This window comes from Helicoverpa armigera, chromosome 17, assembly GCF_030705265.1.
Source record: "Helicoverpa armigera isolate CAAS_96S chromosome 17, ASM3070526v1, whole genome shotgun sequence".
In the NCBI taxonomy this organism is placed as follows: domain Eukaryota; kingdom Metazoa; phylum Arthropoda; class Insecta; order Lepidoptera; family Noctuidae; genus Helicoverpa; species Helicoverpa armigera.
In genome coordinates this window covers 6579895-6607782 of record NC_087136.1, presented here as the reverse complement: position 1 = coordinate 6607782, position 27888 = coordinate 6579895, and the positions used below count along the sequence as shown (strand labels likewise).

Genomic DNA, 27888 nt, shown 5'->3' with positions numbered 1-27888 from the left:
TTAAGAATTATTATTTTTTTTATTAAAAAACTGATTCCAAAGCAAATGTTGATCATAATATTCACATGCAGTTAAAACGCTACATGTTTTAAATATTTTAAATGATTTACATACATTACGTAGGTTCATATCATCTTTTTAATTAAATTAATACTTTATGTAAGATGTCCTAAGTACATAACAATCAGAACTGACATTCTCATAACAATTAAATAGGCGGCAATACAGTAACATCGCCGGGTTTCAATTAGATTATGGCAAAGTTAATATAGTACATTGTTTTCGAATTATTAAGACATAATGACATTATATATTTGTAGAAAGTTCAATTGCTGTTTACTTTTGATATTCTCCTTTGGCACTAACATAACAATTTGAAAACATAAAAGTCCATCCATGTCGCGTTTTCACTGCCGGCGATATCGACGGCTCGTCTAAATGCACATTTCCCGGGCCCGGGCGGCCGGACTCCGACCGACTAACTCAACGAACGAAACGACACGAGTACAAAACAACGGCTCAGCGCCGCCCGCGCGACGCGGCGCGGGCCGCGATAAATATCTATCAATATATAATCTCGATCAACAAATATAATTCAATATAGGCAATAGTAGGACAATACGAAGTTTAACTCTACCGACGTTATCACAATGTGGGGCGCGCGAGGCGCCGGCGCCACTCATAAGTCCACCGTGGCCAAGTTCTGCGTCGGCGCCCGCGGCTCGGCCGGCGACGCGGGCGGCGACGGCGGCCGCGCGTGGAACTTGCCCGGCAGCGACGCCAGCGCCGACAGCGCCGCGTCGGCGTGCGGGATGCGCCGCATGATCTTGCCCGACGTGATGAGGCGCCCGAAGCCCTCCTGGTGCGCGAAGGCGTAGCCCGACCGCACGGACCGGCGGGCCCTCCGCGCGGACGGCGTGCGCGGGGCCGGCGCGGCCGCCCGCCAGCGCTGCCGCGCGCGGAGCCGCTCCGCCAGCGTGGGCCGCGTGACGGAGCAGGCGAGGCGCCACGACACCACGGGCACCATGAGGATGATCATGGTCAGCACGGCCGTGAACCAGAACGTGGCCTGCGTCAGCGCCACGGTCAGGGAGCCCACGTACGGCCCGCCGATCGCGTAGTTGTAGAAGTAATCCAACACGAAGTACGACACCAGAGAGCCCCATATCGTTATATGGTTGAATACCGTCCAGTACGTCGTGTCCAAGGCTATCTGAAATAATTATTTTGGTATCAATGCAACTCATTCATTTTGTAGTATCATATATGTGGCGAATCTACCGTCAGGAGCAGTGAGGATATGCCCACAACCCTGATTTGTGACGTAACACTAATTTCTCCTTAGATATAGCGTAGCTCTAAAAAAGTCATCCGCATCGCTGTCATTGGGATTCGTGCCCAAAAGGCTAGCCGGGTCAGGTATATTCTTTGATCGAAGTAAAGGCCAGCCCTTTAGCCACGAGTGGACTCCACTAAGCGCTTGCTGATTTCTCGACAGAGTGTTTGGGCACTTGGGCGCCATGGTCCTAACCCCAAACGGCTCAAACATGTGATTGCCGGTGAAGTTTACAAGATTTAATAAAACCTCTGTTATGGAGTCAGGAGTTAAAATTCGAATAAAAATATGCACTTACCTGTGTTGTATTGTCTATAATTAATATTGTTGCTACTACACTTCCTAATAACATGTGATCTGATAAAATCTTGCCATCGGGCGCCAGGCCGTCTTTGTAAGTACCTGAAATAAGAAGTAAAACGTTCGTAAATTCTTTCTCAATGTTAACAATTACCCAGTAGCTACGAAATAAAAAAAGACAATGCTACTTTTGTTTTTGCATGTTGTGCCAACTCTAAAACAATCTAAACGTCAGAATTTTTTTTTTTGGATTTCCAACAAGAAATACACATTACAGGCAGGTTTTAGGAACAGATATTAACTTTGGCCACAATTACACACAAATCTTTTGCTTATTCACTCACAAGATTTATTTTGGATATAAACATTAATAGATTAACATATACTGACCATAAGGTATGAGAAAGAGCACGAGCGAGGTAAAACAGCCGTGCAGCGTGGACTTGATGAACTCGGTCTTGTTGAAGAGCTGGCTGGTGTGTCCGGGCGCGTACAGCTTGGGGAACTGCAGCGATGTCGCGTCCGCCACGTCCTGCTCGAAGACGCCCAGTGCCAGCACCGGCAGCGATGTGTAGAACAGGTTGTATACCGAGATGAACATCTCGTCGAACACCGTCTGTGGAGGTTACATCACGTTTTATTACTGGAGATGGTGAGATAATGGTGAGAGCGCGCGGCTATGTCAAAGTCGCGCGGATCCATCATAAGGTTAAGCAATGCTTGGCGCAGTCGGTCCGTGAATGAGTGACCATCTTGTCACAACGAGTTTTTCAGTCTTTCGGATTCGAAATGTTCGTTAAATTGGTGGGCCATTTCAACACGTTATATAGTTTGACAACCAGTATTATCATTGGGCAACAGCTTGCCTAGGTAATTGGGTTGTGGAGGTCAGATAGGCAGTTGCTCCATCCGTGTAAAACACTGGTTCTAAGCTAGTTATATCCAGTTAGACTAGATGCCGACTTCAACATAATTTGGAAAAAGCTAGACAGATTATAAGGATTGGTATGTGTTTCAGTCTCCTGAAGATGCGAGTTATAAAAAATTCGTACTTCTTTCCTCACAACAAATAAGCAGTCATTTATTTTAACGAGTTTATTGTACGAGTACAAAATGGCACCAACCTGCGCACTGAATCCACAAAAGAACGCGAACCAGAAGTGACAGACGGTAAAAGCGAAGTTCTTATAGAAGAAGTATCGCAGGAACTTGCACATCCTGTAGTAAGACCAGCGACCGTGCACCAGTAGCAGGCGCTGCAGGAATCGGAACTGCGCTATCGAGTAGTCGGACGCGAGCACCGCTTGCATGCCCTCCTGGCCTGAGATACCCACGCCTATGTGGGCCGCTGGAATTTACAAAAAAAGCATTTTAATAAGGTCTTAACGCTCATTTGAGAAGGCTCTGCAAGGATATCAAACTTAATCGAAAAGAGTAGACATTTTTTTTGAGAGCTCTTTGTCCCTGATGAGGGATAATAGGATGCCAAAATCGAAAATATTACAAAAATTTTATGTGAGCCCTATGTTCCTGATGAGCGATAATAAGATGCCATAGTCAGTAACGATAATAACATCAAGGTAATGATAATAATAATGCTTAAATAATGCTTAAGGTAATTGCATAATGCTTGGCTTGAGATATCAACAGAAGATTATTTTGTTTGAAGCACAGAAATGTGCTGCAGAGTGTGAAAATATTGCTCTCGTTTAAAAAATGAGTTGACGCTTTAGATTTGGTAAGAAGGTACTTTTCTGAGGCTATTCTGTATGGTAGTCTTCTTTAGATGCCTTTCATTGTTTAAGTTAAACAAGTACTGAATAAAGGTGTTTAAGTAACTCCTAAGTGGCGCATTTTATATTTATTATTATTTCACATTTATAACGTCCTGAAAAATGATTGTGTAGTACCTTTGATCATAGAGACATCGTTGGCGCCGTCTCCGATGGCGAGCGTGACGGCTTTCCGGCTCTTCTTGATGAGTTCCACCACCATCGCCTTCTGCAGCGGCGTCACGCGGCAGCAGATCACTGACCGACACTGTATCACTACGTCTAAAAACCTGCAGAATATGGAAAGATAATGTTATAAAAGCAGGTCACTTTTATAGTTTTTTTTTTTGGCTACGATTTGAGAAAACGCGATATACTTCAAAATTACATACAGTTTCGAAAACAAAAAAAACATCTTCAAAGAGTAGTTTGATGTAATTGGACAGAGTTCCTGCCCGCCATGTTTAAGTGCTTAATTGCATCTTAATAAAATCTGCAGTTTTATCTAACGGTGACAAATAAATTATATGTAGGTAACTGCCTTTTACAAGGGTTCATAAACATGTCAAATCTCTCTGTCTTAATTATATTCATATTGGCAGTAAAGTTGCTTGTGTAGTATCTTCTGCCTAAGTGGACAGCCACTTAGGCAGAAGATAGCTCACACATATCCAAAATAATAATTGTTTTAAATTTTTACTAACATTGTATTTTATTGATTACTGTATTCTTGGTCGAATATAATATTCATGAAAGTATCAGCAAGAAAAGTAAAAAACACTAACTTCTCCTCCAGCTTAGGATGCAGGCAGTGCACGAGCGAGTGTCCGTTGATGACGATGGCGAACCCGTTAGAGTCGTCCGCGTGGTCGTGAGCGTCCGCGTACGCGCCGCCCGACACGTACTCGTTGCTGTAACACGCTGATTACTACAGTGTACCGAGATAGCTACACCATTGCCACGCAAATTGTGGACTCGGAAGTTATTTTTGAAGAAATCTATGGTACAACTTTTTGGGGAAGATATCTAGGGGAAATGCTCCTTTTAATTATGACGGTAAGAAAACCATCACTTGCGGTGAAATTACCTTTTATTGTATAAATATTTGATAAATGAGAATGGTCGGGTTTTCGTCATAGTTCATAGTTCATCTTCGCTAACATCCTATTGGCGTTATCACAAGTTTAGGGGAACGGTACCAAAAAATACCAAATGTAATATTTTTCAGATTAATAATATAATTGATACTTTAGCTGTTCGAATATATCGAATACCAAAAATATTGATCACACATCGAAATAACAATTTCCATTTTAAGGATCCAGTACACAAGATCTTGTTTTATATTTTCAACAACTTAAAAAGTAAAAGTCCACACTGAATTGGTTTCTATCGCTAGATCATTGCGTTAAAGGGTCCTTAAAACAACAAAGCTGACATTAATGCACACACAACGTGAACAATCCACATCGCAGACACGTACATACTGAATCACTCCTTTTATTATAAAGCACATTCGTTGCCAATGATCAATAATATCGACTTCTTCTTTGATTTATTTAACAAATATGTCAAAATTGATATTTTATACAACTTCTTTAATAAATTGCGTAATTGTCATGTAAATACATGTTTATGGCGCTATGTTGAATACATGTACTTAATGCAATCTCAATGGCAACAAATGTGATTAAAGTCAACTACATTAGCTATGTGATATCTACAGGTCATCTATAGGTGTCGGATTAAAAGATCGGTACAGGTTAGAGAGAGAAAGAGCACTCGGGCTTGGTGTACAAACGGAAAGTGTGTAGACAGTACTACAACTATGTTAGTAGGGAGGTGACACACATTGGTTATATCGATTTAATTACAAAATATCGATTAAACGATCAGAATAGTTATAAGCAGATTATTCAGTTAAGAGTATTAATATACAAAAATTGTTTTTTTAGGTAACTGGCAGTAAATTTAGACAACACATGAACATTTAATGCGATATGTATTACATGTTTTGTTTAGCTTAAGCCACACACATAGGGAGTATCGACATTGACACTTTACTAATGAAAGCGCGGCACTCACACAAATACATTTAAAGCCCATGAATGTTTTCATTACCCCCCCCCCCGCCCGGCTGTTATTACACAGAAGGAATTAAGTAGATAAAAATATATACTCGTTAAGTTATGATAAACATTTTTTTTTTGTTATTTACCACACAAATTGAACGTCTTTAAAAAGTATTTATTGAATATTCATTTCCAATTTACTGTTAATATAACTGTGTTCCGTTGTGAAATTATACGCTTACACTTGTCAAACAAAAAAATCGATCCCATTTGATTAAATAATGAGTAGACAGATTGGCGGTGACAGACGGTGAGGCACAAACACTGCGTGGTAGGGTAGCGGTGATGTATACAAGGTGTGTCTTTGTCTCTCTACCTGTGTGCTGTGTGAGTGTTATGTTCCCACCTAAATGTGACGACGGAGACGGCGGGCGCGTTGAGCTTGACGTTGGCGCGGCCCGGCGACGCGCGGGACACGCCGCCGTTCGCCGCGCCCGCCGCCCGCCCGCCTTCCGACGAACTCGCCTCCGCTGGACCTGCGATGAGTAATTTAAAATTTAAATTAATAATATCGATATTAGGGATTGAAAAAAAAGTCGTGGTGGCCTAGTGGGCAAAGAACCAACCTCTCGAGTATGAGGGCACGGGTTCGATTCCAGGTCAGGCAAGTACCAATGCAACTTTTCTAAGTTTGTATGTACTTTCTAAGTATATCTTAGACACCAATGACTGTGTTTCGGATGGCACGTTAAACTGTAGGTCCCGGCTGTCATCGAACATCCTTGGTAGTCGTTACGGGTAGTCAGAAGCCAGTAAGTCTGACACCAGTCTAATCAAGGGGTATCGGGTTGCCCGGGTAACTGGGTTGAGGAGGTCAGATAGGCAGTCGCTTCTTGTAAAGCACTGGTACTCAGCTGAATCCGGTTAGACTGGAAGCCGACCCCAACATAGTTTGGGAAAAGGCTCGGAGGATGATGATCGATATTAGGGATTGACACTTTTTATACAGTAGATGAGACAGAAAAATTGCTTTGGACTGGTCCACTTATTAGGCATCGGGTATATACATATTAAGCAATACAAAAGAATCGGTTAAAATTATTTCACATTTCCCATACAATATAATAAAAAATTTATGCCTAATCAGGGAAAAGGTCACCATAAAATCATGTTTTTCTGACGAGAATTTATTATATGGAATTTAAAGTAGAGATATTTTGTTATAGGCGATCTAAAGTGAATAAAGATTTTAAAAAGTCTTACCATGAGGTAAAAATGTGTTAACAACTCGGATACTGTCCCTGCACTTGGCGAGCTGTCGATCTACATCGTCGTATGACACGCCGTCGATCACGAACACCTCGGCCATATCATCCGTTAGCAATTGGCACGAATAGCCGATGTTTATTGCTGTTTCTGAAACATTAAATATCAATTAGATTAAATTATTGATCAATTTAATCTTTGACAGCCTTACTACAAAACGTCTGACGTAGACGTAAAACGTAGACTGTCTGTTGAACACTTGTCTAAAAAGTGTGGCTGCAAACGGACCTTATTTCAACGTAATTTTTTAAGACATGTGTTCAACAGACGTTTATAAATTTTTGTGGTAGTTTATGGTAGGAAGGTAAGTGAATAAAAAGTGGAAGGGTTATAGTAGGTACCTTGTTTATCACCCGTTAAGACCCACACTTTAATGCCGGCCATACTGAGATTCGCTATAGTTTCTGGTACACCGTCTTGTAATTTGTCTTCGATTGCTGTCACTCCTGTAAACAATAAAATGAGGTTAATTCGATGACACATTTACAAACACATAAGTATGTTGTGACTTATACAATACCGTACATCTCATTAGAAAGATTATCTTTTGTTTCTATAGCCTGGCAAAGGGGAAACGTAACACGTATGAGCGGGACGCCGGGAGCATCTGCTGGGAGTCAGTCGTGTACCGGCTGTGAACCTTTTTAGTTGGGACAGAGTGACGTCACAGTGTACGTACCCATGAGCAGCAGGTCAGTCTCGATCTCCTCGTAGATGGCGTCGAGCTGTTCGTCGCGGTCGTGCAGCGCTAGCGCGGCGGCCTGGTGGCGGCGCTGCGTGACGTCACAGTGTACGTACCCATGAGCAGCAGGTCAGTCTCGATCTCCTCGTAGATGGCGTCGAGCTGTTCGTCGCGGTCGTGCAGCGCTAGCGCGGCGGCCTGGTGGCGGCGCTGCGTGACGTCACAGTGTACGTACCCATGAGCAGCAGGTCAGTCTCGATCTCCTCGTAGATGGCGTCGAGCTGTTCGTCGCGGTCGTGCAGCGCTAGCGCGGCGGCCTGGTGGCGGCGCTGCGTGACGTCACAGTGTACGTACCCATGAGCAGCAGGTCAGTCTCGATCTCCTCGTAGATGGCGTCGAGCTGTTCGTCGCGGTCGTGCAGCGCTAGCGCGGCGGCCTGGTGGCGGCGCTGCGTGACGTCACAGTGTACGTACCCATGAGCAGCAGGTCAGTCTCGATCTCCTCGTAGATGGCGTCGAGCTGTTCGTCGCGGTCGTGCAGCGCTAGCGCGGCGGCCTGGTGGCGGCGCTGCGTGACGTCACAGTGTACGTACCCATGAGCAGCAGGTCAGTCTCGATCTCCTCGTAGATGGCGTCGAGCTGTTCGTCGCGGTCGTGCAGCGCTAGCGCGGCGGCCTGGTGGCGGCGCTGCGTGACGTCACAGTGTACGTACCCATGAGCAGCAGGTCAGTCTCGATCTCCTCGTAGATGGCGTCGAGCTGTTCGTCGCGGTCGTGCAGCGCTAGCGCGGCGGCCTGGTGGCGGCGCTGCGTGACGTCACAGTGTACGTACCCATGAGCAGCAGGTCAGTCTCGATCTCCTCGTAGATGGCGTCGAGCTGTTCGTCGCGGTCGTGCAGCGCTAGCGCGGCGGCCTGGTGGCGGCGCTGCGTGACGTCACAGTGTACGTACCCATGAGCAGCAGGTCAGTCTCGATCTCCTCGTAGATGGCGTCGAGCTGTTCGTCGCGGTCGTGCAGCGCTAGCGCGGCGGCCTGGTGGCGGCGCTGCGTGACGTCACAGTGTACGTACCCATGAGCAGCAGGTCAGTCTCGATCTCCTCGTAGATGGCGTCGAGCTGTTCGTCGCGGTCGTGCAGCGCTAGCGCGGCGGCCTGGTGGCGGCGCTGCGTGACGTCACAGTGTACGTACCCATGAGCAGCAGGTCAGTCTCGATCTCCTCGTAGATGGCGTCGAGCTGTTCGTCGCGGTCGTGCAGCGCTAGCGCGGCGGCCTGGTGGCGGCGCTGCGTGACGTCACAGTGTACGTACCCATGAGCAGCAGGTCAGTCTCGATCTCCTCGTAGATGGCGTCGAGCTGTTCGTCGCGGTCGTGCAGCGCTAGCGCGGCGGCCTGGTGGCGGCGCTGCGTGACGTCACAGTGTACGTACCCATGAGCAGCAGGTCAGTCTCGATCTCCTCGTAGATGGCGTCGAGCTGTTCGTCGCGGTCGTGCAGCGCTAGCGCGGCGGCCTGGTGGCGGCGCTGCGTGACGTCACAGTGTACGTACCCATGAGCAGCAGGTCAGTCTCGATCTCCTCGTAGATGGCGTCGAGCTGTTCGTCGCGGTCGTGCAGCGCTAGCGCGGCGGCCTGGTGGCGACGCTTCCACTCCGAGAAGTAGCGCTCCTCCAGCGGCCGCCACGCTAGCGCCAGCGTCCGGAGACCTTCGCCGGCGAATTTCTGTTAACAAGATTTTAGCTTGTCAATAAAATATTGAAAAACAAAATAATTTCAAAATACATAATTTGCCTTTCTACATTTCGATGAAAAACAGAACAGAGTGTATCAGTGTAGTCAACCCTCGGCGTGAAATGTGACGTCACTTTCAGTGAATGTAGTTTGGCTTCAGCATAGGAAGAATCACATTTCCAGTGCGCTTTCACAACGACCGATCGAGCACTCCTCTCGGTCTTCCGTAAGGTTGTTTGGGTCATATGGAGAAGTCCTTTAGATAAGAGCTCCTGTAGTTGTTTATGTCGGAAACCGATTTCTTCTTCGTTTACGTGAGGCTACATCTCGCTTTTCTTGAATAAATTTAACACATAACAAAATAAACTCACATTTAAATGTTCCTGCGTCTTAGACTTCACTTCAGTTTGGTTACCACTTTTTAATCTGTCATATATTACATTATCAGCACCTTTTGTATATAACCTAATTTCACCATCCTTCCTCAATATCACGGACATTCTTTTCCTAACATTATTAAAATCTAATATACATAACAATTCATACACCTGAAACAAAAGATCACTGTTAATAAAATTATTTTAATTTCAAATTAATTAATCCTTTTTGAAATGCGTATATACCTCTGTTTTACCCATTACTTCTATTGTAATACTATTAGGCGAGCGTTCTCTGAACACGAAACCAAAATTTCTGGCTGCGGATACCAGCGCGGACTCGTCGGGCGATTGCGCCTAAAACAAGAATATATCGAATTAAGTTAACGTGATAGATGAATTTACAATAATTTGTCAAAGAAAAGCTATGAGAAAAATATCCATTGGTAGTCTACTATTCAACATCGAAAATTCTGCAACATGATTTTGAATAGTCTTTATATATAGGAACAAATTTTTGGAAAAAAAATATATAGAAACTTTTCATACTGATCAAGAGTCGGGGCGAAAGGAGATAATACTCAAAAAAATCACAATACATAATTACACCAGTTCTATCCTCACCTGGTATTCCAGCCGACCATTCTTCTGATCGGGCATGACCGTATGACACAGTGCTAGCAGACGAAAGAAATCATGCACGTTCTTATCGCCCCTCTTCACCGCGTCCAACAGCGTGCCATCGAAGAATTTGAACTCCGGCTCGTACTCAGGGTTGAACGAAAAGTCCAACGGTTCAGAACTCTGTTGTATTCATAAATAATAAAGTCAGAACCAAAAAGTTCGGCTCATTGCAACAAATCTACGCTTGCAAATGGGAGAAGCAACGACAGAAATGGCTTTGTAGAATAATGTTTCGCAACAAAGGAAGATGTTTAGGCTAACTCTAAAATAGGCTAATCGCTAAAGAAACATCGATTGGAAAATGAGCAAAGTAAAGTTTTGTGGCGTTAATGTTAGTTCCAATTACAAAGGGACAAGTTTTTAGCACTGAAATTATTATGAAAGTATTGCCAGTTAATTTTCTGTGTTGCCTTTCCCATTAATCATTTTTCAAATTATTTAATTTTATTAAATGTTTTATTTTGGTAGTTTTAATTAATTTTCGTAGATTTGTTGCTGTATTGTGGCTGTTAATATTGTTAAAGCTGATAACAAGAAACACACGATGCAAAGCGACATGCAGACATGAAACATTGATACCATTGGTTACATTTATACATTAGCGGATAGTGTGTGGGAAACATTAGATAGGGCCCAGTAGATATATCCCAAAAGAGAAGGAAATACCTATGTATGTGTGTATGTATGATTTCTGTCAGTTACCGTATTGGCAGACACCACTTAGTACATATTGTTATAATGATGAAATGGTCACATTATTGTTGTTACTGCTGAATTGTGTTACATTTGGTAGTGTGTATGTTCTGTTCATAAAAATACATTTCATACGAAAATTATTTTGTAAATAAATATTTAGATTTTATATTTTGGTTAATTTTGTCAGGTCATTAAATAAGCTACAAATATAGAATAGAATAGTAATATTTTCGTTTAGTAGTTGAAGTAGGTCTAGTGCGGAGCGAGTCTCGCCAGGACACTCGCTGCATCACTGGTGTGGGTTAGCTCGAAACATTCCAGAGAGACAATAGGGGAGGTTGAGAAGGTCATACAGATCATATGCACGGAAACACAGGCGCTAGATAGTTGCGCTGCCCGCTCTCAATACGAGCCAAACTGAGAAAACATCGACTCGAAGATATGCAATACAAGTCATATCGATAAAAAGCGAACATAATGTTGATAGCGCACATTTAACGTAACTGAAAACAAGCAGGGCGAGTTTTCTGAAATGATCGCTTTTTTATAACCCGTTGGTTGAATTAATTGTTCCGCACGCCAACCTACACGCTTGTCCTAATATAACATTTTCATATGATTTGAGTAAACCGAGTGCTATCTTATTTTTTGACACTGGCCACCTTTTTATAATTATGGTATTAAAAATTACCGAGAGCATTAAAGTTTAGACCGTCAATTTTGTTCCAGTGTGCTCTGGCTCCACTGAAGCCGGTACTTTCTTAAGATCACGTCACTACTTTTTTTTACGTTTTTTTTTGTAAGCGTGTGTGTGCCGCGCGGAACTCGTTCGACTGTGACGCGGATGCCTAAGGTCGCTAGGTATTGCAAGCGGGGCAGCGTGGTTACGGTGGTGCGTACACGCGGGCGGCGCGCGCCGGGCGTGCTGCGGCCCGCGTCCTGCTCCAGCTCCAGCAGCCGCGCGCGCGCCGCGCCCCGCGCCCGCGCCGCGCCCCCGTCGCGCGCCGGCTGTCGGACACGCAACACTCAGCTACCGAACCCGGCCTCACTGACATAGCCTAGCTCCTAACGCGATTACAGTTCTCTCTCTTCTCTACTTTAAAGCTGCGTCTACGCTAGAAGAGCCGAGCACGAGCGGAGCACGAGCCGAACACAATTCGTCTAGTGTGGACAAACTTACAAGCCTCTAACGAGCACGCTGCGAGCATTTCGTTCGTGCTCGGCTGCGTTACGCCTGTTGTCGGTTTTTGACTAACACAAAGGGATTTGTTAACAGTGATCGTTGTAGGTTCGTTGTACGTCCACACCTGACGCCGCGAACGACAAGCCAAGAACGGCTCCGCTTGTGCTTCGTTCGTGCTCGGTTCGTCTAGCGTAGACCCGGCTTTATAGTTGAACATCTATAGCATAGAAATGGTATAAGTAGGGTGGCGACGGACGTTATCGTCAACTGTACGATAGCCGGTACACGACTGATATTGGAGTCAAGTGAATGCTCGTGCTTCGTCGGTGGTCGCCATGGAAACGTAACATTGCAACTTGCCAGGCTATAGACGTTCAACTTTTTTTTAGTAAAACAATAAAAAAACGCTATATTTAAAAAGCGTCAAAAAATTAATTCCCATCACTGTCCACTGGGAGCGCACCCAAGAGGCTGGCAGCATTACCTCGTTGGATGGCCGAAAGTTTCGATGGGGATGAATTTTTTGACGCTTTTTAGATAGTGTTTTTTTTTTATTGTTTTACTAAGATAGTTTTTTTGTGTTGTACATATCTATGTAAATATTGTATCATTAAACTTTACACTTTTCTTTAATCAGTTAAACCTAGGCTTCATGTCTATCTATCATGCTTATAATGACCATCATTTTTTATTGAAGTGATTCGGTACGAATTGAACTAAACATGACCCATGTCCCCAATTCATGTGTTTACTGTTCAGGCATGTTCTTATGCCACTAATGTGGTGTGTGACCATGCAAAAAAAACTCAAACCAAATTCTAGGTATCTAGTGATGCTCGAGTGAAAACTTCATCCGTGTAGTGAACATATTAATTACACAAACATGATACTCAGGTGGTATTATGATCCACAAACTAACTGTAAAACGAACACAAATATAATGACATGACATGACAAAAAAATTCAAACACTTCACATGGCCCGAAAGCGTGAGCGAACGAGGACAAATTCCATCATTTACAGTACCAAACGTGATAACTTCAAAATACTTTCTTTATGAGGAAATCAAGTCAAACACATGCAAAATCAAAGATGTGAACTTGCGGACGTGTGCGTCCCTTCAAGTGCTTTATAAGACTTCATCAACCTACATGCATATCGTGTCTATGGTCTAGTCTATGGCATGTGCTGTTGAATATATTGGAAAGTGGTACTTGTTCGGTGGCGGTATGGAACTGAACGTACATGACGTACCTCGGCGAGCTCTATGGTTTCACCGGTGGTTTCATCGACAACGTCTCCGTAGCAGACGCCTGCTATGGAGCACTTGTTGAACGTCATTATGTTCTGTGTGAGAGTGCCTGTTTTATCTGAGAATATGTACTGGATCTGGCCTGGAAAGAAAATAAATCACAATATAATCATCCTACATACTTGAAAATATAATATTTGCCAAATCGGGTCTAATAAAAAGTACTGACCGAGTTCCTCATTCAATGTGGTCGTTCGCGCCTTTGCAGCTGTCCCAGTCTTTTCGTAATACATTTTCTCATCCCAGTTTATAAGGAAACTTTGGGCAAACCTTATAACCTAGAACAAGAAAAACACTATACAATAATATAGTATGGATAGTAAATATCTACATGATTTGTAGTTATTAGAAACGATAAGAATACCAGTTAGATTAATCATGCAATTAACGGCATCAAGTGGTACTTATTATTCGCAATTAATCACTCATTAATGAATGAGTAATCAGTGTGGAAATTTTTGAAGTATAAACGGTTATATCTTTTTAATATTCACATTCCCGTGATTAATCAAATTATCGTTGTGTAATGACGCATTTTATGGAGTTACCAATTATAAACCGCAATTTTGTCTTTTATATTTTAAGCTTTTTTTGACGCAATAGGACTTATACAATATGTATAAAAATTACCGTCCGTCCGAAAAAAAATATTATTTCAAAATCCATTATTAATAGATAAAGTTTGATATTTTATTCAGTCATGTGAATAGCTAATCTGTATTATCCTTTCGGGACCGACGGGAAAATTATTACATATCGAGGACATTATACAAATAGAGGATCTTTCGTCTTTAGTTTTGGTCTGACCACACTTTCCTGTATATTCGCACTGTAAAAAATATTTTATTTTGGCATGGTATTGATCAGCAAGAGTGACGTACCTCAACAGAGACATAGAGCGATATAGGCACGACAGTGTTCATGACGATGGCGTAGGAGAAGAAGACGAGCAGCGCGATGACGAGCGCGCCCCACGTGGGCTCGGCCGGCACCAGCGTGTCCCACGGCAGGAACGCCTGGAAGTAGCGCCCCACCAGCCACTCCCACACGCCGCACGCCACCGTGCAGAACACGCACATCGACAGCAGGAAGAATACTATCTGTGGAAACACAACCGAGTTACTGACTCTGCAACAAGTCGAACATCATAATCAAATTAAATAAATAAGTCGTTTTTGCCATGATTATTAACTAAATTACGTAAAAAGATGGCATTTTTTTAAATATTACCTACAAATCAAAGTAATGACAGAAAACAACGTCTGATATAAAACAATTGAGACACTTAACACTCCTAAACACTAAACATAGCATAAGAACTAGTGCAGCGGTTCAAATTGGGATTACAATAAAAGCGAAAAATCTAATAACTATGGAAATCACAGTTAAATTAAATGCAAGTTGGTATATTGTTACAAAAACCCCCAGGTTAGACAGGAGCCGCTTGAAAGCCGCACCTACCTTCTCGAGTTTGGGGTACTCCATCGCCTGCTCGATGAAGAACCTGGGACTGGCCCTCGCCAAGCCCCAAGTCCCAGATTTCTAGCCGGCGGCGCACATATACTCGAAAAAAATTTGGATATATCTGACTTACCCCTATAATAAGAAAATTAAGTAGCCTATCTATGCTGGTGCGCTTGAATTTGGTCTTGCCGGAGTTCTGCATGAGCTTGGTGTCCTTCCCAGCGAACACGACAACGCCATAGCACCACTGCGTATTGCGGAGTACGCAGCCTCGGAGCAGGATCTTGTCGTTGTCCAGGGAGAAATGCTGGTTGCGCCAGCTTAGCGTACCTGGGAACAAGAAAGGACATGCGCATATGAATAAACTGAATCGAAGTCAAAACCAAAATTATGCATGTTTTTAAACAAATTAAGCTGAAAAACAGCAGTTTTTGAGAGTAAAAAAAATATACAAGGGCAGCCCCCCTAAACCGCGCTCTTTACAACTTCGTATGTGTCATTGTTGGCGGCAATAAGGTCAATTGATGCTGGCGATAAGATCTATGGAAATTCCTTGCAACTGTCAATGCAATGTTAACATTCTTTGGAAGGCACGATACTTACCTTCCCAGGCATTGCTATAGTTTGTAACATGCCGTGTCAGAAGGCGTCAAACTGATTTCATAAATCATATTACAGGATTGTATATTGAGAAGCTTTTATCCAGTCGTCAACTCGTTCACGACCAAACAAATCATTTTTATTTGACGAATGCAAACACAGGCTAGCATTGTGCGACTCTATAACTATGTTGTTTTACATCTAACGTCCCCGTCTATGACGTCACGATTAAACTGGTGAGCGACGGAGCAAGCGAGCGGAGCTTTGTTAAGTCAACCGAGTATACCTGTTTCTATTACTATAATATTATGTATTAGGCTTAACCTAATCGATTGTTTGGTGATACCCTTAAAGCCTTAATCAGATTGCTTAATCGTTTAATTAAATTAACCTCTGATCGTGACATACGTAACAATTATCTATTATTTCGTTTGTGTTGCTGGCTCGTCTCATTGCTAAATAAAGCAGTCTAAGCCCTAGATTATCCATTATAATTTATCAAATCAACAGGACAATTTTTATTTATATAATTTGTCTGTGCAATATGATTCATGGAGAGAAAGTTATTATTATTAGATTACAAAAGGCTATATTTATCGAAAAGCAATAAAGATGATTGCCTTACTCATAAAAGGTCACCATTTACTTAATTAAAACTCACAAATTGACCTTTCCTTTTTTATTTAAGTCTACATGCACGGTAAACTTGTTAAAATAATAGTAAACGAATAACAATTCTCGATTGAAATAACTTCCAAGTAACTAGCGACTACGACTACGTGCAAGAAAAAAAAACAATTATGTATTACAAAACAAATAATTAGTTACAAATGAAGATAAGTAGAGGAAAAAATTACAAGAAGATTATGTAGATAATTTCCGTTAACTGTGTTAATGGCAGAGAGCTCCCAAGCCCGTGTGATTCATACGTTCAAGTGCTCGATTTAGCTTGCATCCATCAGCATGATAAAGTGCTACCGTAAGCGCATAAACATTTAGGTATTAACAAGCGATTTCTGTAGCGTTACTTAATCGCGACAGCGCTGCAATGGCGCGGATTCCGCAGACAATTTCGCAAATATAGCGAAACAGTAATCAGCAAAAACACTAACTAATTGAAAGCGGCAGATTAGAATTGTTTATGGAAATAACACTTTCCTTCTTGCGACCTTCCTACTAGTATGTTTTGATGGTTAATTAAATCGCTGAGGATAAATATTTATTTATGTTAAATAATAAGGAAAAATAGAAGGAATAGAGTCATTATTCTAAAAATAGAAATAATATTTTAGGGAAGTGATTACCATTTAAAATGATTTTAATTGAAACTGAGGCTTAGCGATGGAACGGTTATGTTTTAAGAGCCTTCTACTAAAACGTATAATGAGCAATAACTTACCATCAAACTTATTAAGTAGATTGTTGGGCGTTTCGCAGACGATCTCACCGTCGAAAGCGCCCAGTTGTGCGTCGTCCTGCCCCATTGCGGCCGTCTCTAAAAGGCACTGACGACATTTTAAATTCGTCTCCCTGCAAAGGAAGAAATAGAGGCCATGAATTGAAGACTCAACAACTGTCACACCCTTTGAAAAATAAAATCAAAATTAAAGCTTTCCTTTGGGTCATTAGAATTCAAGACCTGTGGAACGAACTTCAATGGTTCCTATATAAAGTTTTAAGAACATATGTAGCGATTTTAGGAGCATTCATAAGTACTTGTTCAATCTTTCTCCCTGCGAGACCTGTACTCAACAGTGGGATAAAAAAGTCTAACGATTATTGGTACTGACCCATCTAACTCGGCAGTCTCTATGTAACAGAGACCGTTGGGCTCCGAGCTGCTGAGGAGCAAAATGTCCGCCGCGACGAACTGGTCGTTCTCCAGCCGGATGACGTCTCCCACCTGAACAGACGCCCACTTCTCCTCCACAAGCTTGCCATTGCGGAGTGTTTTAGCACGCCGGTGGTTTACTTGCGAATCGTTCTGATGACGTTGCTGGAAATAAAGAGAATCTTATGTAAAATGTTGTACTTTTTATTGGAATGCTAAATGGGACTTACAATTAAGCAATTCCCTGATGTATAAGAATAATACATAATGCCGATAAGTAGTCCTATCAGCTGTATTCGTAAGGCCAGTACAGGAAATACACTTTTAACAGACAAATCCGTTAAAGAAAAAGATAATCTGCTCTATAAATCGATCCTTGAAAAGTACTCAGTAGAGACTATAAAAGGCATAAACTAAGGTGTGTTTGAATTCAGAAACAAGATATGGTCCCCCAGCATATATCTACAGTACCTTGGGCCTCAGGAAACGACTGATCTAATCGCAATACGAACGATAAATCCAATCTTTACAGAAAAAAGACTGGTCTGATCTTTGTCTATTATACAATGAGCGATCAGAAGCTTTAAGATTTAGCTCGCTTAATGCCTCTTCGGCCTAGACTTTAATCGATAAACATGAACACGATTCAGGCTATAAAAAGGCACATGCGTGTTACAGTATTAAAATTCAGACATAGCTAAAACTAGGAGAAATAGGCCAGTGGAGTGACCAAAATAGAGACTAGGACAAAACACGAAAAGTCTATTATATTGTTCACATTATTACCTACAATTTCGTATTCGCAGTTTATTTAATTAGAAGCGAAAGTGTCTCGGAAGTGCGTATTTCTACAGACCGGAGATATAAACTGTGTCAGAGCTCTTAACTTCGTCCATTAAAAGGTTTATTTGCTCGCATTGGTGGGAAAAACTACAAAGAATATAGAGGGGCCTATTCATAGAGAAGGTCATGATAATATGCGAAGGCCACACCCGTGCTTCATGTATACACGTCTTGTTAATAATTCACAATCAAACCAACCCTCTTTTTAGAAAATCTGAGTTTAAAAGTAGATTAAAGAATCAAAGTTACGCGTAATACGGACGACTCATAGTTCTAAAGTTACCGAACAAACTATTTCATCACGGAGTTAGTCGATTTTAAAAGTATACTTGATAGTTAGTAACTTAAGTTACCAACTTTTCCTTAACGAGGTTCAGCCCTATTTATTTACTTCTGGGTCAGCTGTCACTTCAGTACGCCGTTCATAAAAAATAAGAAAAAGAAAATAACTCAATACGGATACGTCATTGAACTATAATAATGTCGTGACATGAATAAAAATTGATTACCAAGGCAAAAATTATTACCTTGAGTGTAGATGAATAGAGATCGTAAAGAACCACTTGTATCACAAATGAAATCAAACGATCTCTTCACATAATGCAAACTTTGCCACGGATCACTAATTACGTCTGTGTCCTTGATCTACAATAGATGACATAATGGGTCACTGAGCATTAGCAACAACGTTCGTAGACAAGGACAGCACGTGTGCAAAATGCCCGTTTGATCGTTTGATTACTCCTACGTTCGGCACATACACTCATTAACACTACAACAGTCATACTTCCTATGATTGTTTCTTAGGTAAAGTACCTGGTTATTAAACTAACAAGCATAGCTAGAACACTAATTAAACGCTCCCATTCGTCTCATTTATTAAAGTTCTGATAAGGGATAGAGATCTTATCTTAATTGCTACTTTTACTTAATTAAACGACTTCAAGAAAGATAATTCATCGCTATAATATATAACGAAATTGGAATATAATAGTTTTTGTTAAACTCTTGGCAAATTTTCAGATCTTCACGGTAATTTGGAAGAAAGTGGGAAACAGTGACTAAACTTCTTTCAATGTCAATTAAGTCTGTTTACAGCTCATTTATTAACGGACATTACAGTTCTTAATTGCAGAGCGCAGGTCTTTTGTAACCCAATTCCTCAGAATATTAAAAAAAAAAAACAAATAAAAAATACCGTTCATACGACATTCAGTACATATCCGTGAAATAATTTGAACGAGCCAAATGACGCAGCGTCGCGGTACCGCATCGGGTCCTAGCTAGCCTACCAGATGTTTGCTCCGAGGTTGTTTATGTGTGTCATTTGCTACGACTATTGACTATTAAACCGTCAGGTACGTTAGTGCGAATATCTGGAATATTAATAACTTTGACACAGATATTGACTCGGCAAATAATATCTTCGTAGGTTATCGTGCCTAATTTGGCGAATCCCTATATGTTTCGATGACCTATTAAAATGATACGCGTTTGATATTTAATATCCTTTGACGCCTAATAGGTGTTATAAACTGTCTACGACCTACAGGCAATTCAATAAGTGGTAAGTGATAATGTATCCCAAACTGTCGTACAGATCGTCGATGCCGTTCCATTAGAACTTTATTGGTGGTCGCTACGTTTTGGCAAGTGTTATTCTTCGTTTATTGCTTGCTGAAATGTCCAATAGCTACGATATGAGAGTGGACTTACAAAGTCGTCGTAAGCGTCCTTGACGGCAGTGAGCGCGAGTACGCCAATGAGTGGTATCGCAGTGGTGATGGGCGTCAGCGAGGAGATGGCCGGGATCAGCTGCAGCACCAGCAGGCACAAGAAGTAGAAGTTCGCTAGCCGCTGGAACTGCTCCAACAGATTCAGCGGCAGGAACGTTATGATCGAATACTTCGATGTTTTGATGAAATTGCTCTGTAACAAAAAAAATATTTGTTGGTAATTGGTGTCAATAAGGAAATCCACAATCTGTGGTTTTGTAAATCACCAAGTTTTAATGAAACTATTTTAGTCTCTTACTACAGGACTGTTCGTTCCAATTCTTCTAATTTCCATATACTTAAAACAAATAAACTTTGTAGCAAAAGGGAAACGATCGAAATAGCTATAATGCCTGAATTGAGCCGAACGACCGTAGAGACTGATTGCTCTTCATTCAAATAATATAATTAGCAATTACGTGTTATCAGAGTATGATTTCATGTTATTCGCCTACACTTAATTAGACAGGCATTAGACACCGCGAAATCTTTGTTTACGTCATTTGCGGAATATGCGCTCAGTATGACGCATAGGCATAGTGTATTGTGGAGGTTATATCCAAATTATATTTCCTGTTTCCTATTTAGGTACTCTCATTACTGGTTGGAAACTTACTCTACTTTGTCACACCGGCTTATAAAAGTCTCGGATTGAATTCCACTTTTTTCTCCTTAATTTATTAAAAGCAAATGGTTTCAACGGATTACGTGAAGAAAGACTATCATTAGTCTAAACGGATTTAGTGAAATCTTGCAAATGATTAATTTCAAGCGGAAGCTTACCAATCCAAAATTCAACGTAGGTACAAGGATAAAATGCAATTTATAACACTTATAAATTAGATAGATGAAATAAATTATATTGTTGTGTTTTACCCAACTCTGAAAACGAAGGGAATTTAAAAATCATTAGTGATAATTAGACCGTAGCGTAACATAAAATTGCTGATCACTTTTCTTAAGTGTCATTGGTTATAATGTCATTCATAAGAGTTGAAACTGAACTTTAAGGGATAATAAAGCTTTGTAAACAAGTTATGATAGTAAAATATGCAACAACTTACGGCGTAACGGAACTGCGCGTTGTATTCCCTGTTGTTCGCTTTGATTCTCCGTTCATTCTCTGTAACAATAAACAATACCACTTAGACTCAGTTCTCACAAACCTACTTGCAAACAGAACTATGAATGTAATTGAATTGGCATAATCTATATAAACACTGGTTAAATACTGAACGATTGTTTCTATTTGTCACTCATACGTCATTGTCCTAGATTACACAGTAACATGTTTCTAAGTTTACACAGTAGAGGATTTCTCACACATAACATATCCAGTATTAGTTATCGTGAAGGACATCAGGGAATTCTTTTGTTTGCACGAATGTAAACGAACTTGCTTATTTGTTCCTCAATGGGCGTACAAACAATGTCTGCAGGCATATCCTCATTAAATTGAATTGTCACAAAGTGCTGCGTGTGAGAAATTACAGGGAGGTTCGCAAAGGCACTATAACGATGATATGATGGATGGATATTTTAGCCTACATCGCTAAATTGGTGTGTATTTTAGCGTGATATCGTTTTTATCGTGATCCATCTTACCATAATCTGTCGATGAAGTTAATATACTTCGGTAGAATTCTTCAGTGAGCGCCACAAAAAAACTGCCGTCTATCTAATATTATTTTTATACGAGCTTCTATAATTCTAACAGGGCGAGAACGTAATCGTATTATTGGGCATAGCCAGCGTCATAATAGACGAGTTGTTATCGCCAATTCCAAACAGTTCAAAAATGTTAAACCTATTATCTTATGGATATGAAAATATAACACTGAATTCAACTGAATCTTGCTATTAATATAGACATTATTAAAATAATATGGACTCAAGTTTTACTTGACCAACATAATGATAATCTTACAGTTGATTTTTCGTTGGTGAAACTGAAAATAACGTTGAAGTTAAGACGAAAGATAATGACGTAGTTTTGATAACATGGGAAATCCTATGCATTGTTGGTATTTGAATTAAATCCGTCATATCATTTCTTTAATGTTATCTACATAATTAAAAGATGGATAATATTATGTCAATACATTACAATACATAGTCTATGCAATAAGTCCAAATTGTTTGTACTGCTTTTCAACGTGCAAAATAAAATGCAGAAAATAATTAAAATGTATCAAACTTGAATTAAACAAGCTTTCAAACAGACACTTTCACCAACGTCGATGAATGAAAAGTTATTTTAAGTAGGATTTAAATACCGCTAAAAATACTGAACGGACATGAATATACTTCTTTCTTTTCAGTCTGCTGAGATACAAAGCAGATGACCTAATATTCATAAGTACTTGAATTAAGGAACCATAAAGTTTAATGCACATCGGATACCCTTTCATAAATAAAACAATTATAGTACGAGAGAGGCGGAACAAATAGCAGCCACGCATCTGTAAAAAGAACGTGCACCGTCGTCTGACACAAGGATAATTACTTACCCGCCTATTCATGAAGACTACTTTAAATGCTACAGCTGAACTACTGAATACTCTCTGTAATTGTATCAAGGGACAGTTTGACTAAAATGATCACGTTCTCTTGACTCGGAATAAATGTTTTGAACCACTTCAAATAATGCCCAATAAAAGCACAAAGGAAACACCCACACACAGTTTCAATCTTGCTTGTCGAAAACAAAACATTCTAAAACGCGATAAATGGCGAGAATAATTTGATGGCCTCTTAAGAACGAGACTGAATTAATTTCCCGCTTCACCGACTTCTAATTAACAGTTGATCATGTTCCTGTTTCATATAAAATCTATTTGTCAAAGGATGTAAGGTCTATAGAGCTATAAAATAACTTCCAGAGCAATAACTTCATTATGGTAGTTGAACGTTTCTGTATATTGACAGTTCCTATAGCGGATGTAGGAACATCTACATAGAGCTGTTGATCTGTTCGTCGTGGTAGTGGCTACGAGTGCGTCTCGACGTTGGGCGCCGAGGGGACGGCGATCGATCTCCTCCCAGTTTACGACTAATAACATTTTCAGGGGCATCCTCTCCACACACCCTTACAGAATTACATTACAAAGCAAGACAAAACCGCGACTGCGATGTTTCGTGTCAAGTTTACCACGAGCTAAAGACCTTGCCATAATTTCATCAGATATATTTTCGAGATAAACTTTGTTTAAAAAATATAGAATACCTGAAAATATCTGACCGAAGCATTGCCGTAAATGGACGTTTATTCACAGACGTGTATTGAAATATGTAGACGAAAACTACATTAGCATACCGGCTACACTAATGTATATATATATATACATTAGTGTAGCCGTGGTGTATGCAGTAAGGCTGAGCATAAATTGGTTTTGGATAGCCTTTATAACAAGATTATCCAAACATTGCGTGAAGCTGCCGAGCACAGCAGTAGGAGAAAAACCTTGAAAAAGTCAGGGAGAGTTCCTTGTAAATGTGGTTGGAATGATTATGTCAGGGACGCTTATCGGAAGGCCAGGTGTTTATTTAGGATATGGGTTAGTAATAAGCGACCGATGACTGGATCTAGCTTTGAAAATATGCGTGAGGCAAGAAAAATATTTAAGAGTCGTTTGAAATGGTGTCAGAGAAATTTAGATAAAATTAAAATGGACAATATTGCGAAACAAAGAGCGACTAAAAATTTTAGTAAATTTTGGAAAGCTACTCGGAAACTAGATATCCGGCCTGGCTTGCCGGTGAGTGTGGGTGAGAAAAATGATTCAGAGGATATAGCCAACATGTTCATGGAACACTTCAGAGTACAGTCTCCTCTAGGTCCCTCAGTGACGGCGTTTGATGCTGAGTCAGATCATGTATCAGGAAACAACCTTTTGTACTTTACACCCAAACAAATAAGATCTGTTATCAAAAACATGAACAGAGGTAAATCTCCTGGTCATGATGGACTCAGCATCGAACATTTCAAATATGCAGGTTTTCATCTACCCAGAGTCCTCTCTTTGTTATTTAATTTGTGCATTAGTCACTCGTATCTACCAACCGACCTAATGAAAACTATTGTCGTGCCAATAATTAAGAACAGAACAGGAGATATATCTGATAAGGAAATTACCGCCCAATTTCTCTTGCTACTACTGCGGCTAAAATACTGGACAGTTTACTTGACTCGTGTTTAAAACATCACCTACAACTTCACGACGCTCAGTTTGGTTTTCAACCCAAACTTTCAACTGAAACTGCAATATTGGCTCTCAAGAATACTGTTCAGTATTACACAGACCGCAAAACTCCGGTATATGCCTGTTTCCTGGATCTCTCAAAGCCTTCGACCTTGTGTCATATGATGTGCTTTGGAGAAAGCTGAGGACAGGAATGTGCCAAACGAGCTCCTTAGGCTATTGCAGTATTGGTATGCTAACCAAACAAATAATGTAAAGTGGTCTAACAAATTATCTAATACATATAGGTTAGAATGCGGTGTAAGGCAGGGAGGGCTAACGTCTCCTAGGCTTTTTAATGCCTATATAAATGACCTCATAGACGAGCTCAGTAGCATGCGTGTTGGCTGTTCGGTTGGTGGTGTAAACATCAACAGCATCAGCTATGCAGACGATATGGTGCTGCTGGGCCCGACTCCAGGTTCTATTGCATCAATGCTGAAAGTCTGCGAGAGCTATGCAGCTAAGCATGGTCTCGTGTATAATGCGAAAAAATGTGAGTACATGATTTTTAAGGCCGCTGGTAAATGCCCTGATCAGATACCCATTTTTACCATGAATGGCATGAACATAAAAAGAACAAATAGCTTCAGATATCTCGGGCATATACTTACAGACGACCTTAAAGATAATGCAGACGTTGAAAGGGAGCGTAGGGCGCTGGCGGTCCGAGGTAATATGTTGGCACGTAGATTTCACCGTTGTACCGATCAGGTTAAAATTACGCTGTTTAAAGCGTACTGTCAAGGTCTGTACACGGGGGTCTATGGATCAGCTGTACCAAAGATCGCTGGACGCCCTGCGTGTCAATATAATAATATTTTTAGGATGATGTTGGGATTACCCCGCTTCTGTAGTGCGTCGGAAATGTTTGCGGAAAATCGAACCGATGACTTTTACGCCTTAATAAGAAAAAAAACGGCATCAATAATAACTAGGATTCGGGCTAGTAACAACAGAATCCTAAAAACAGTGGCGGAGAATCTGTACTCTCCTATCTTTAGGCATTTTGTGAAGTTGGTTGTGAGGATAGCGTGAGGGTAAATTTGTGTAATTATGTTTAACTACTAACAATAATTTTAAGTTGTGTTTTTACTAACAAAATGGACTGTGTATTGTCTGATAAATAAAGATTATATATATATATATATTATATACCCCAACCAATTATAAAATTATTGAAGAAATTCTCTAGATTCAGCCTTAACTATTCTCATGTTAGAATGTTTTCATATATTTTAATTAAAATAGAGCAAGGACAACCATCAAGTTGAAGGACTAGGTGAAAATAAATTATATTACTTTCCACCCACTCTCGTCTGGGTGAAGAAATGTCACTTACATGAAAAAAACATAGATCATGAGAACATTTCACAGATAAGTAATTTTACAGCAAAGAAGAAAAAGATAAACAACATTGTTTCTTGTGTTTTACTATTTGTTTACATACGTATAAGGTGATTTCATTTGAGTTTCATGAATCACATTTTTCTTGGTAAGAGAAAAGATTTCACGGGAGTGGACAGGCGTCGCTTCCATTGAGCAGCTGTTCCGGCTGGCCATGGATAGAGAGGAATACAAAATACTGACGACCAACCTTCAGGAATGAAGAAACACTAAAAGAAGAAGAGAGAAGATTTCACATCATTTCTGAATTCATAAGTGTTCCAAAAATCTGGCCCGAGACTGCGTTACAAGAAGCAAAAGACCTAATGGATAAAGAGAAGACACCGAAATTACTGATGTACAGGGATTTTCATTGAACATGGAACTGACGTGATGACAGTGTAACAAAAGGCAACGGAATGCCTTGAAAAAGAATTTCAAACAAATGACTCATGATAATTTTCAGCTGTTACTTTGCCTACAACGAGTACATGATCCTAGTGATTACAGAGATCTGGTATCCTCCAGATTTAACTACCCCAATCTAGTGATGTCATTGACCCAACTGGCCTTCATCGAATCATAGTTTGTCTAGGGCTCAATGTAATGCAAATCGGCATTGTATATTCAATGATTCATAGATATGTTTATGATATCATTGCCGATTTCATGGGTTCACTGAAGCAATGCCTTCTATTAAATTTGTGTCAACGCTACCGATATCACAAAAAACATTAGAAATGCTATTAACTTCGCCCTGTATATTTTGCTTTATGCTTGTAGTAAATGAATAGACGCAGAAGTGTTATAAGAAATATAAGAGATTGTGATTTTAAAATAAATACAGCTAATACAAGTAACCCAAAGAACAAAGATAAGGATAATGGAAATAGTCCTTTCTATTCAATAACAACTGTGAAGTAAATAATATACTCAGTATCCGAAACAATTCTTCAACACAATGGACGATAATCTAATTACGTGCGTAAGAGTTAGAGTTGCACGCGTTATAAAATAAAGCCTCGTTAAAATGAGCAAACAGGTAGTTACGCTATCCAAGTATTGATTAACATGAGAATTTAGTCTTCTTTCTTCTTTTGTATACGGAAGTTCTAATATTGGCAAATAAAATTGCATCCTAATTAAATTTAGTGAAGTGAAACATTAGCGAGTAATCGATAACAAGACCGCGGGGTCATACACGAAGCGCTGAAGCGCCGTCTCGCCCCGGCCGTTGACCGTACGGGGGCGCGCCGACACCGACTCCGACCTTGTCCACTATTCACATCTTCTCTATTTCTGAAATATACTCATCATCAATTCGGGGGAAGCCGCTCAGCCATTCACCGCCGGCCAAAACGAAAACATGTCGGCTACGCCAGCGTCTGTGTAGAATATAGCAAGCCGTTACGCAAACGCCATCGGCGTCGCAGGCACGCTCTCAGGCACGTACAATACACGATGACGCAGAACTTCACCGGTGTCGATCCGAACGAAACAAAATTCAATAAGAGATTTCCTATCAGTACGATCTTAATGTCAGCAACAAATCAATAGGTTTGTAGGCAGGTACCGACCACAAGAGACGAAAGTACGAAAACGATGATTGTGCCTAGCGCGGCGATGCGACGGGGCGGGCTGGTCGCGGCGCACCAGCTTGCCCAGCAGCTCGAGGAGGGACAGGCGCAGCGGGCGCGGCGGCACGCGCGGCTCGCCGCCCTCCGCGCCCAGCACCTCCAGCTCCACGGCCTCGGAGCGCGCGCACATCCGCGCCGCTACCGCCGCCCCATGTCGGGCGCCGCTCCGCGCGGCCACCCCGCCGGCTGGCCCGCTCCGGACCCGCGACACGCCGCACGCCACTCGCCGCTCGCGACACGCGCCCGCACGCGCGCTCTGACCCGTCGCAGGGCCGAGACTCGTGTGCCGCACACACTAGCGCCGAGTGCTCGGCGCGCGCATCCCGCACCGATACTGATTATGCCGCCGCCCCGGTGTTGCCGTCTCCTCTCAGTGTTTACTCCTAATAAAACTGATTGCTACGAACATACTGAAATTATCTCTGACTAATTTGTGGAAAGTCCTGTTATGTTTTGGTTACGGCAGTTTATCACAATTGGAAACACCAAGAAAATAAAATAATTATGAGATCTCATAGTACATTGAGATAAGCCGCAATGCGAAACCAGAGCAATTGATAAATGATCCTCGAATCCTGAATCGATTGAGAATTTGATCCTGAAATACTAAATAGTCGTTAAAATGGAGATGAAATTGTAGCCCTGT

The 27888-nt window shown here is 41.3% G+C and overlaps 1 protein-coding gene across 1 annotated transcript; it reads right to left on the bottom strand.

Moving 5' to 3' along the window:
• Positions 1-27515, bottom strand: LOC110384323 (probable phospholipid-transporting ATPase IM). Its single transcript, XM_049846665.2, has 22 exons — positions 27183-27515; positions 21043-21101; positions 19920-20132; positions 17320-17525; positions 16929-17059; positions 15060-15259; positions 14347-14565; positions 13635-13743; positions 13408-13547; positions 10215-10394; positions 9837-9947; positions 9585-9761; positions 9033-9204; positions 7148-7252; positions 6744-6896; positions 5857-6016; positions 4194-4319; positions 3547-3698; positions 2761-2984; positions 2027-2252; positions 1635-1738; positions 1-1213 (listed from the first exon to the last, which is right to left on the bottom strand). The coding sequence occupies exons 1-22, from the start codon at positions 27370-27372 to the stop codon at positions 680-682; spliced, it is 3891 nt and encodes a 1296-aa protein (XP_049702622.1). The 5' UTR covers positions 27373-27515; the 3' UTR covers positions 1-679.
• Between the last annotated feature and the right edge of the window lie 373 nt (positions 27516-27888).

What these genes read in the sequence shown, in the direction of transcription:
- LOC110384323 (XM_049846665.2), bottom strand. Translation starts at nt 27,372, where the DNA reads ATGTGCGCGCGCTCCGAGGCCGTGGAGCTGGAGGTGCTGGGCGCGGAG. An exon ending in AGGACGCTTACGACGACTTT is followed by an intron (nt 17,526 to 19,919) that starts GTAAGTCCACTC and finishes CTTTATTTCCAG; the next exon opens with CAACGTCATCAGAACGATTC. An exon ending in GCTCTTTCTCATACCTTATG is followed by an intron (nt 1,739 to 2,026) that starts GTCAGTATATGT and finishes TTCTTATTTCAG; the next exon opens with GTACTTACAAAGACGGCCTG.